Source organism: Ochotona curzoniae, unplaced genomic scaffold (assembly GCF_017591425.1).
Source record: "Ochotona curzoniae isolate NIBS_2020 unplaced genomic scaffold, NIBS_Ocur_1.0 scaffold_2453, whole genome shotgun sequence".
Classification (NCBI taxonomy): Eukaryota; Metazoa; Chordata; class Mammalia; order Lagomorpha; family Ochotonidae; genus Ochotona; species Ochotona curzoniae.
In genome coordinates, this window is record NW_024467094.1 from 1,865,954 (window position 1) to 1,878,033 (window position 12,080).

Below are 12,080 nucleotides of genomic sequence, written 5' to 3' on the forward strand. Positions count from 1 at the left end.
TAATTTAAAAAATCTTCAAAAGAAAAAAAAATACTCTATGTGGACTTAGAGACGTTACTTACATTTTATATCTAAACTCCCCATGATAAATTAATCTCTTACCTACTAGGCTTATGAACTGTCTCCAAAAGTGCCAATTCCAGTAAATTTAACATTCTTGGGATTGGTCTTTATGTCAGGAAACTTGTGCTCACCTATGCTTAAGATGGTCCAAGTGGTTTAAAAATGATGAAGAGCCTGAAAAACAAATCAGAACAAAACAAAAAGAAGGAGTTTATACTTGTGGTCTGTGGATTCAGTTCGATTCCAGGATAGCAAATGGACTTCATTTTGCATTCATGATTCAAAGTTAGGGCTGGCGGCTGTGGAGTTGAGGAAGAATTCTGAAGTCACCGGGGCATTGTGGTCCATCAGTGGTGCTGCCGTGGTCACAGGGATCCTGGCTCTCCTGAAGTCTCATGCTATTCCAACCATGCTTCCCTTCCTCGAGTGCATTGTCAACATTTCCTGGAAACTAAAAGTTATCTTGGTTGATGCGAAGGGTGAGTGTGTTTTCCAGGGGAATTTATCAGAGGATATTCATTTCCCAAGTTATGGTCCTAAATGTCCTCATAGCCTCATGGGAAGCTTTTGTGAAAATCTATGTATTGGAAAGAAAGGATTAGAGGGTAAGTTAACAATGCTCACGCTGCTTGATGTCAGAGAATCTTTGTTTTGTCAAATTTGGACCCCGCATGGCTGCAAGACTTCATTTTCCCAGAGCTCTGGAGAAGTGGATTCTGCCCATTTCTGCCCATTTTTCTTACGGAAGGAGAGGCTTTTGTCATCCTTCAGCATTTTGACTGACATCAGGATGGGACCCTGCAGACACCTGACTCTGCAGTATCTTTGATGAAGGAAGAGTGAAGAAGGAGACAGAATTTATTTCTGGGACAGAGATGAGACTTGAAAGAGGGCGACTCCATATAGAACCTAACAAACCGATGGCATCAAATTTAGTTTTTCAGTGTCATGAATAGGCATGCAGGTGAGTAAGCTGAGGGAGATTTTCCTGGCGGACTCTGTTCTTTGGGGCCCTTCCCTCTTCCTACTGGGTCATCACACAAGGATATTCATAAATGTCACCCCCTGGTTATGATTCTGCTTGAGATTGTAAAGGGTGGTTATTTGCTGTATGAAAGCCACTAACAGCAGAAACTGTCAAAATGCTTTAGGTAAAGATAACCCTTTTCCTTTTATTTTTTTTTACATAATTGTTATTCCTCTCTTAAAGATTGATTTTTTAATTGGAGAGGCAGATTTACAAAGAGGAGGAGAGACAGAGAGATAGGTTGCCTATCTGCTGCTTCACTCCCCAAGTGGCAGCAATGGCAGAAGCTTGATTGGTCTTCAGACCACAGAACCAGAAGCTTCTTCCGGGTCTCCCATGCAGGTGCAGGGTCCCAAGGCTTTGGGCTGTCCTTGCCTGCTTTCCCAGGCCACAAGCAGGGAGCTGGATGGGAAGCGAGCAGCTGGGAGCTTGATGGGAGGGGAGCAGTCGGGACCTGAACCAGCATCCATTTGGGATGGCTGATACTGCAGGTGGAGTATTAAGGTTCTATATTACAGCAAGAGCCCCATGATTATACTATTTTAAGAGAAGTCGAAACATTAAATAAGACCTCAGCATGATGTTTGTAGAAGTAAATAGCTAAGGCAGCCAACTGCAGGAGGGAAACGTATCTCCTATAAATTGGGCCTTCTTGGGTCCTAATATAATGCATGGCGTCAGTCTTTTTGTCCTGTTCTCCTGTGTCTCTGGGATCAAATTGCTGGGAAAGTCAATCTATAGAATGGGAAGAGATATTTTATTTATTTATTTTTAAGTCTTACTTCTTTTTATTATTATCATTTTATGATACAGTTCCCTAGGCCCTGGGATTTCCCTTCTCCCCTTCCCAATTTTCTCCCCCCCTTTACTGAGTTCCCCTGTATCATTACTATAGTACAGTTCTTCATACACAGTCATATGTCCATCATTGCGGGCATGGACAATGGCAGAGAGTCCAGCATCCTATTGTCAAAATATAGTAAACAGTTTCATTGGGAGTCCATCTTTGTCTGGAAGTAAAGAGGCATGCTGCATTGTTTCCTCACATCTGGATATGACAGTCTCCATTACACAGTTACTATACATCCCTTTAAATGAAAAGCCACAAAACAAAATCAACAACAGGAAGAAAAACAAAAAAGAAATTAACAGCACCAGGAAGTTAAATAACATGCTACTGCATGACTAATGTGTCGCTGAGGAAATGAAAATCAAGAACCTGGGAGGAGATGTGTTGGGCATCAGTGGTGTACATCCAGGACTATGAAACAATGGCGAGTTCTGGCCCCTGCCACCCCCACCCCTTGCACACAATGCCCCGAAGCACAGCGAAGCCCGGGGTGCCACCTGTCACTCTGTTCCTTCCAGGGAGGTGCTCCACGTGGCCCTTCTCTACCTCCGGGTCATCAGCGCCTGCGCAGACGGCAAGATCCGCATTTACAACTTCCTCAACGGGAACTGTCTGAAGGTGATCAAGGCCAATGGCAGAGGCGATCCTGTGCTGTCCTTCTTTTTTCAGGGCAACAGGTGGGTGGTCGGTGTGGCGGTCAGAGCCGTGAGCGATTCCCTAGGCATGACTGCTTTTTCTGCTGCCCTGGATCGGCTGGCCAGAGGAGAGAGTGGGCTAAGCTTCTCTCTGATGCTGGCTGTCAGGAAGGAATGCTCTTGTGGGGGAACCAGTTGGCTCTTGCATGACATGTAGTAATCAGAGCTCCGCTGGAGTCCTGAACTCCCTCTGAGTGTTTGCGGAGGTCATCTGTGATGCAGCACTGCTCTTCTGGCAGGTGGGCGTTCTGCCTAAGGCATCGCCCTTACTCGCTCCCTGGGTGTGCGTTCAGTCGCCTGAGGCTCTCTCAGCTGCTTCTGACGCTCACTGCTGATGCCGAGGGTCGGGGAACCGCAGTCGTTGGGCTCTCATGGGGACGAGTTAAACAGCCACGTTTGTAGAAACCTGTGCCCTCACTGAGCTCACGGTATGAAGGATCCTCATGAAATTCATCAGCAATGTATAGTATCAAAAAACTGTGCATGACTTTCGATTTTTTTTTTTAGCATCAGGATAAGTTTACAATTCCATCTCCTGTGATTTCTTTTGGGGAAATAATTTGGTCTATGTGATTGTTATACCCAAATGGGCTCGGGGGATGATATATGGAAATAACCAAAGAGCATTATTAACTTGTAAGTTCTATCTTGGTCTCTCTGGAGACATCAGTTAATTTTCTTGAATCTGATTGCCCTCTTTAAATGAAATATCAGTCATACTATTTACCATCTAAAAGAAAAAGGAGTGGGGCTGGTAATAAGGCTTGATCAAGTTTTAAAAAATCAGCCATGAACTAATAATACTGTAAAAAAAAAATCCACTCGAATGCTTTCTTATTCGCACCATCCAGAGAGATGGTCTCTTTTTTGTGGGGATAAAAACGTCTGAAAAAAATCTTTTCTTTTTGAAGGGAATGGTTCCTCTAAATCCCAGTCCAGCATTCCCAGCCCCCAAACGCCACTCTTCTAGAGAACTAAAAAAAATTACAATGCATTTTAGTTTCAGTAATATTTCATTTAACATAATTTGCAAATAGGTCTATGCTCTAAGATGACCCAAGAACATGTATCCTGAATGCCACGATTCTTCATCCTGGTCCTCTGAGTACTGAATGGGGAGCCAGCGCCCCCCAGTGTCGAAACCTAGCATTTCACACCGAGATTGTATACACAGACAAAGCTAAGCCCAACGCACAGGGTCAAACCGATGGGCTGTTATCAAGTCCTTGTGTTATAGATTTGCCACTTTTAAATGATTGTGACAGTAATGACTCATTTTTCCCAGCAGGTTCAGTGTCTTTTAAAGGGAAAACATCACAATACGTGAGAACGCCACATTTTCTTTCCTGAATACATTGAAAAGAGTGAAGACTGGAGATGTATAACGCATCATGAACCCAGGGACATGATGCTTAGGATGGGGTCTGTCCAACATACCAATTCCAACTTTGGCGACCATGGGCAAATTGGCTTCTGCAATTAAACCTGCAGGCATGAATTTTCCAGAGTGGTAGAATTTTATTCCCATGGTGCCAGCCAGGGTCCCGGACATAGCCAGGAAAACCCAAATGTTCCTCCGGTCCTGAGACAGATGGCAGGCCCCCAGGCTTGCCAAGCTTCCGAAGAGGAGGAATTCGGCCAGGGACGGCATGCTACCTGCTTTTGGCCAGTGATTCCACCAGTGGCCACCAGGACTGTGTAGGCAAAGCCAAAATAACGTAAAGGCACTGGCGGGTCTGTGCTCTTCTGCATGGTCCTCCTGTGCCTCTGTCCAGGCTGTGGGACACGACACCTGACCTGCACGCCGAAACCACAGCCCCCGAGTACCGGAACCGCTTGCCCGGAGTCCTGGGCTGCAGACAGAACGCATGCAAGCCTCTAGCCAAGGACTGCAGGGCCCGCCTTTGCTAGAGAATTCACGCTCACAGCCAAGAACCTAACCTCGTAGCCCCTTCGCAGCGGAAAGGGACCTGGCTGTCCCGTGAAGGACAGTGGTGACAGGCAGCAGTGGTATATAGCAGTAGCAGGAGAGGGAAGGTGCAAACTCAGATTAGGGAGACAGGAAAGCACCCTGTCTGATGGAGTTTGGAGGTCCTGCTGCCCAACTGTGCAGACACAGTTCAGGTGCAGCATGAAGGAGTTCCTCATGGGGTGGGTCCGCGCAGAAGGGATGGTCCGTCCGCTAGGGAGTTTTCTTCATTCCAATCACTGCAGTACAAACACCGGGTTTGCAAGCTGTGCTTAAAAATAGGGAGTGGGGCCCTGCGCGGCATCCTAGTGGCTAAAATCCTTACCTTGCATGTGCTGGGATCCCATACAGGTGCTGTTGCTAGTCCCAGCAGCCCCACTTCCCATCCAGCTCCCTGCTTGTGGCCTGAGAAAGCAGTCGAGGATGGCCCAAAGCCTTGGGACCCTGTACCCGCGTGGGAGACCTGGAAGAAGATCCTGGCTCCTGGCTTTGGATCGGCGCAGCTCCAGGCACTGTGGCCACTTGGGGAGTGAAGCAGCAGATGGGAGACCTATCTCTCGGTCTCTCCCTCTCTTTGTATATGACTTTCTAATAAAAATAAAATAAATCTTAAAAAAAGTTTTAAAAATAGGGAGTGAATTTTAAGACAACTGTACTTGCACAAGTCCCAGGCTTCTGCCTTAGTAACCTTGGGAATCCTTGGCACTCACTGTAGGAGCAGATTTTTGTTTAAAGATTTTTTTTTAAAAAACGATTTATTTATTTTTATTTTAATAGGCAGGTTTACAGAGAGAAGAAGAGACAGAGGGAAAGAGCTTCCATTCTTTGGTTCACTTCCTAAATGACTGTAATGGCTGGAGGTGAGCTGATCTAAAGCTAGGGGCCAACTTAAATGGTGCAGGGTCCCAAGGCTTTAGGCCATCCCCCACTCTTCTGCCAGGCCAAAAGCAGGGAGCTAGATGGGAAGTGGAGCTGCTGGGATTAGAACCGGTGCCCATACAGGATGCTGACGCTGCAAGGTGGATGATTAGCCAGTTGAGCCATCATGCTGGCCTCCTGTTTATAGATATTTTAGCTTGAGAAGCACAATAATCAGAACCCCTGCACCACATGTATGTTTACTTTTATATATAGTTCTATCTCTATGTAAGTTACATATACTTTAAAATATTCTAATATTTATATATTACATTTATCACGTATTATATATATTTGCTTTATATAAAGAAGGCAGCTACAAGGCTAGTGGCCCCTTCTGATGGCATCCCAGCTGCCCTTTACTTGTTCCCGCCCCTTGCCTTTTTGTGTGGTCAATCCCTGGGCACAGCACGAGGCTCGGCTGGGACGGTAGCCGCAATGGTCGCTTCGGTGGCATCCACACTGCTTTTGTGAGCCATCTCGGCTTTTTTTTTTTTTTGATTGCCAGGATGCTGATCAACACGGAGAGCAATATTGTCATGTTCCAGTTTGAGCCTGTCAAGTGGCAGTACTCCGCAGACAGAGGCAGATCCAAGAAGAACAAAGACAGAGAGGAGGAGAAGGAGGACAACGGCTTCACGGAGGCGCTCTCCAAGACGAGCGTTCAGGCATACAGCCCGAGAGATTCGCCATCCAGCAAACAGACGGTGGCCCCCGAGAGTTTGCTGGGGAAACCCCCCAAGTCCCGTGTCCTTGGCAAGGCCGCCAAGTTAACATCAGGTAAAGCAGCGGAGCTCCACGCAATGCCCCTGATGACCAAAGGAGGAGGGGAGGGAGCGCCAGGGCTGCTTCCGTGGTGGGATATTTTAGCCACTGGTTTCTTGATGGCAGAAATCCAAATACTTCATGAAGGTGGCGACCATTCTGTAGGCTCCACCTGATAACTTGTTTCATTAGCCAAAGGAAAACCCCTGATTTTCAAGACCCGGATTTGCAAACTTATTACAACCTTGGTACTGAATGCCAGGCTGGTTTGCACATTTGCCATCGAAAGAAGCACTCTACCCAAATGCAAACATAGATGAGGTAGTTTTCAAAAAAAAGGTTCGTGGAAAATGCATATTCCGGGGAAATCTTGAATGATTTGAAATTTTTTTTTCACTAAAATAAATCTAATTTTAATTCCATTTTTCATAAACTCTTCCCGGAGTTTTTCCTTAGGATGTGGCAAAAAGTTAATGATGATCGTTAGGCCTCTGGAAAATATTACTTACAAAGCAAGTGAGTGTGTGTGTGTGTGTGTGTGTGTGTGTGTGTGCGTGGACACTGTATAAGGGATTTTATGCATGGCCCATGCCATTTATATGGCACCCAAAGGTTATACATGGGTGGCAGGATCCTTCTCTTTTCTGCACCTGTCTTATATTTGCATGTGAAGTTGGGTCATGGATCTATAGCGAACACCAGTTGAGCAGGGGCCAGTTGACCCTCATGGAGAAAGAGCTTTAGGCAGCAGTTCATGCTCGACCTCCGGTGGGAAGAACAGTTAGGAGGGAGCCAGAATAAGCTGTACGTCTTGGACTTGAGGTGATCACTTAGTTTCATAGAACAATAAACATCAGGGTGACATTTTTGCATGAAGACCAGTTAAGTGATCAGCCCCCCGTTATTACGTATTATAGTACTGTAATGTCCCTCTCGTTGTTTGGTCCTTGTTGATTTAGTTCTTTCTCGACCTTGACTCATTCATGTCAGCAGAGGAACGTCACAGAAAGTCGAAATCGCCCCGAAAAGACGCCAAGAAGAGAGCTCATCCTGTTGCTAAGGAAACTAATATCCAGGATGGCCGACAGCAGAGTGCCGAAGCAAAATCCTTGGCGAGAGAGATGAACGGTGATGTGGTGTCTTTATCCTGCAGCTTCCAACCAGCTTCCTCCCCTCCCGTCCTCTCTTTCTTTCCTTTCCTCCGTTTCCTTTTGCTTTCGAGCAGGCTGATACCTTTGCTTCTGTTTGAGAATTCAGAAGGGATAGTGTCTGACTTCTAAGCGTGAGTGGCTCCCCTTAGTTGTCTACTAACTCAAGATGACAGGGGAGGAACCTTTGTGAGAGTTGCGTGTCCAGTTCCTGAGCTCTCAGCCCCCTCTTGGGCCTCCTTGCAGTCTGAGTGTGGGGAAGGGGAGGAGCTTGAGGCTGCTCTCAGAGAACACTGGAGGGAACGTCTCAAGGGAGTGCTTAGGCTGGGTGCTAGGTACGCGACCGAAGGAGATGAAGGAGAAAGAGATGGAACAGGCCTTTTGAGAAGTGTTGCTCAGCATTGTGACAGCGCAGTCCCTTTGTGTTGCTTGAAGGACACTTAAACTGTAAATGCTCTTCAAGGATTTCTGACTCACAACCTGGTGCTGTTTCCGAAACCAACTCCCTACAGTCTGGTTTCAAGGTGGTGCCAACACAGTGCGGTCGTTGCATAGCTGCTGTCCTTGTGTTTACACCTGCATAGTCCAATAAAGGGAACTGCAGTTAACTAGGAGGAGGTGGACCTGGCTGTCCTGCGCACGCTGTGCCAATTTCCTTCCTCACTGACAATGCACAAGGGTTTTTATTCCATGCATGGGAACTCTGTTGTCCATCACTGCGTACCCATTTATGTGATAAGTACAATTGACGTTTGTATTTGGTCATTAGCCAGCTGAATATCCTTCAGTGGGAAATGGCTAAGTTGATGAGAAATCCATATGATGGAATGTTATATCATACATAAAAAATTGTATAATGGGGACCGGCATGGTGGGTTACAGGTTAATCCTCCACCTGCAGTGCTGGCATCCACTATGGGTGCTGGTTCTAATCCAGGATACTCCACTTCCGATCCAGACCACTGTTTATGGACTAGAAGAACAATGGAGGATCACCCAAAGCCTTGGAACCCTACACCCATGTGGGAGACCTGGAAGAAGGTCTTGGCTCCTGGTTTAAGATTAGTTCAGCACCAGCTGTTGCAGCCATTTGGGGATTTAGCCAGTGAATGGTTCTCTCTCTCTCTCTGCCACCTCTTCTATCTGCAGATCTGCCCTTCACATAAAAATAAATAAAATTTTAAAAATTGTATAATGATGATCTCTTTCTCTCTCTCTCTCTCTCTCTCTCTCTCTCTCTCTCTCTCGGCTTGGAAAGAGAGCCACAATATGAGGGTCTTTCAAAAAATTCATCGGAAAATGGAATTAAAAGATAAGCCTATCTGTGTGCAGAGAATTTTATATTCATGCACTTTTAACATAGAGGAGAGGAAGGAAGGAAGGAAGGAAGGAAGGAAGGAAGGAAGGAAGACAAATATATACATAATCAGAGAGGGAGCTCCCTCCTGTGGTTCTTCTCCTAAACGCAGCAAGATGCTGGGCTGAAGCCAGACCCTGGAACCTCCGTCCTTGACTCCCTCGTGAACCATAGGACTCCTGTGGCCTGAGTCAGCACCGCTCCTTCCCAAGGTCTGCATCAGAGGGAAGAAGAGGGACACGAGACGTGGGGACTGAACCTGGACATTCCGACATGGGATGCAGGCTTCTTAACTTTTGTCTTAAGCACCAGACCAAACACCTGCCCCAGGAATTCCCACAAGCTTTACAAGACCCCTATAATGCTTGGGATTCATTCCTCCATCCCTCAGTCCCCCATCTGAGGCTGGTACTGTGGCACAGTGAGTTAAGCCAATGCATGTAGTGCTGGAATCCCATACTGGAACAGCAGTTCGATTCCTGGCTACTTATTTTTATGATCCAGCTCCATGCTAACGTCCAAGGGAAGACCACAGATGATGGCTCGAATGCTTGAGCCATTGCCACCCACATAGGAGACTCAGGCACAATTCGTAGCTCCTGGCTTTGTCTTAGTCTAGTACCTATTGTGGTTACTTGGGGAGTGGACTTGTAGATGGAAAAAAATCTCACTCTCGCTTTCTCTCTCTCTCTCACTCATGTTTTGCTTTCCAAATCTTAAACATTAAAAAAAAAAGCTTTATTTATTTTTATTGCAAAGCTAGATATACAGAGAGGAGGAGAGACAGAGAGGAAGATCTTCCATCCGATGATTTACTCCCCAAGTGGCCTCAACAGCGGGAGCTGAACTGATCCAAAGCCAGGAGCCAGGAACTTCTTCTGGGTCTTCCATGGGGGCGGGTGTGTGTGTGTTGCAGGGTCCCAAGGCTTTGGGCCGTCCTTGACTGCTTTCCCAGGCTACAAGCAGAGAGCTGGATGGGAAGTGGGGCTGCCGGGATACGAACTGGCACTCATATGGGATCTTGGTGCATCAAGGCGAGGACTTTAGCCACTAGGCCACCGCACCAGGCCCCTCGTAAACATTTTATTGGCACCAAAATAATCCTATCTTTAATTCCATTTTCCCCTATGAACTTTCTGAAGCCCTTTGTTTATTATGCAAAAAGGGACAAATTAGTGAAAAGAGAACTTGTCACAACTCTCTCTCTACTTTTTAAAAACAAATGGAGAGCATTCTGTGTTTTATGAGTTTGAAATGAGAGAGGGGAGGATCCTGACATCTTAATTTCACTCAGCCTTATGTCTTCTAATAAAATAGAGTTTAACCAAGTAAAGATCAGGGGGGAAAAAAAAAATGGGTCCTCCTCCACCACTTTCTCAGGAGCATTGCTAGAGAGCTGGCCCAGAAGTGGAGCAGCCAGGACTTGAGCTGGCACGTGCATGGGATGCTGGCCTTGTAGGCAATGGCTTAACCCACAGTGCCACAGCACCAGCCCCGGGAGGATCTCATTAACATAAAATAGGGATCCTCTTATTGTTGTCAGTGGCTTTTGGACCTGCTGCTCTTGTTCAACATGTTTGGGAAACTCCTGTGTGGGAGCCTCCTCTTACTCGTGTGGTATTTTACCTTACTGAGCATGTAACTTCCTTTGAAAAGACAGCTTTGATTTTGGGAAAACTCCAAGATGGCTTGGAATGAGATCCAAGTAACAAGGTGGTGATTGCTGTAGCAATCCCCATGTGACTAAAAGCCAGTGTTGGAAATCCCACGGGAGCTGTGAAGTGAATTCACAAAAGGATGTTTCAGACACGCGCAGACTCAGGAGGCAGTGTCACCTGCAAAATACATACGTCCAGAGGCTAATGCACATTTGTGACAGGTGCTAGCATAGTCACTCAAATCTTGTGAAGTAATTTTTGGTGTTGTCACTTGTGACATCACTGGGAATATCACACGGCTATTGTTGGATAGCAAAGACCCCACGGAGAGCCTGCCAGTTCGAATAGCATTGTCTTTGTGCATCAGTCCTCTGCATTTCGCAAAGAACGCTGACTTTGTCTTTTTCTTTCAAAGAAGCAGATTTTGTGCAGAAAGTACAAGAGCAAAAACAAGTGAAAACTGTCAAGTTCACCCCTCGCATGAAGGACAAACTCTTGAAGATCCCCATGTCCCCGGATCGGTTCCTGCTGACCATCAACGCGCTGCAGCAAGCACACAACTCGGGACAATTTGCTTATCCCCACAGGCCACAAACCCAGGTCCTGGATGCCTGGGGCCCTCCCATTTCCCACCCGCGGAAGATCCTGAGCTTCAAAGGAAAATCACTCCAGCAGGCGGTTGACCGCTTGCGAGCCAGCAACCCCACCCTGGATGTGAAAGAAACCAACATTCCCCTGGAGTTCCAGAAACTGCAACCCAACTTGAAGAGGTCCCTGCACAGCCCGGGGGTGCAGTCCACCATCCCCCAGCCCGTGCTAATCCGCTCCAAGCCCCCTGATGGCTTCAAGCGGGAAGGTGGAGCCACCAGTTCCACCCCGGGCCGGGTGAGCAGCCTGGGTCCCCTGGGCAGCAGGCAGGTTTTCAAGCCCAGCAGTGTGACCACACCTCGAGTGGGCACAGCGGCCCAGTGCCTCAAAAAAGAGCGGCCCCGTGTGTGCACGGCGCTGGACCCGCTGAGGCTGAACACTGACTACCTGCTGCTGACCGTGAAGGAGGAGGGCGAGTACAGGGAAGCCAAGATGAAAGAGTACCAGGCTTGCGGGGCCAGAGGCGTGGTCGACATGGGGAAAGCCAGCCGAGCTGCATGGATCAGGAAGCTCAAAGGGCTGGCCATCGACCAGTTCATGAAGGAAGGGAAAGTAGCAGCCCCAGAACTTGGACACAACGTGTTTATCTAAACCAGCCTTGGGAAAGAACAGCATCTTACAATAAACAGAAAACCAAGTGGCTTATTCTCCCGCAGGATGCTTGTGTGTGTGTTTCCCGCAGGCAACCCGCGAGCCCCTAGCTTTACCTTCTTGTAAGCCAAACAATGCCAGAAAACAGGAGGAGTAGGCACCTGCATCTCCCTCTACCCCAAAACCATTCCGGGAGACTCAGGAAAGTCTGTTTCATTCATAGGCGATGGGGAGGCAACCCCTGCAAGTTCAGATTCCACGCATCTCTACCCACCTAGGCAGCATGGTAATGAATTCAAGTAGAATGTGCAACAAAATTAAAAAATTAAAACAACAAAACCAGCAAGTGCCACTACCCTCAGGGGCGGGCCTTGCAGATGAGCCAGGGGGC

The 12,080-nt window shown here is 47.2% G+C and overlaps 1 protein-coding gene and 1 pseudogene across 1 annotated transcript in view; one reads left to right on the plus strand and one right to left on the minus strand.

The window, feature by feature from the left end:
- Positions 1-11,689, plus strand: part of CDRT1 (CMT1A duplicated region transcript 1) — a 31,086-nt gene extending 19,397 nt beyond the window's left edge. The window contains exons 11-13 of the mRNA XM_041000783.1: positions 2,459-2,617; positions 6,031-6,302; positions 10,866-11,689. Coding sequence (XP_040856717.1) covers positions 2,459-2,617; positions 6,031-6,302; positions 10,866-11,689 — 1,255 coding nt within the window. The remainder of the gene's footprint in view (positions 1-2,458; positions 2,618-6,030; positions 6,303-10,865) is intronic.
- LOC121170488 lies at positions 3,936-4,387 on the minus strand (annotated as a pseudogene).
- Positions 11,690-12,080: the final 391 nt, after the last annotated feature.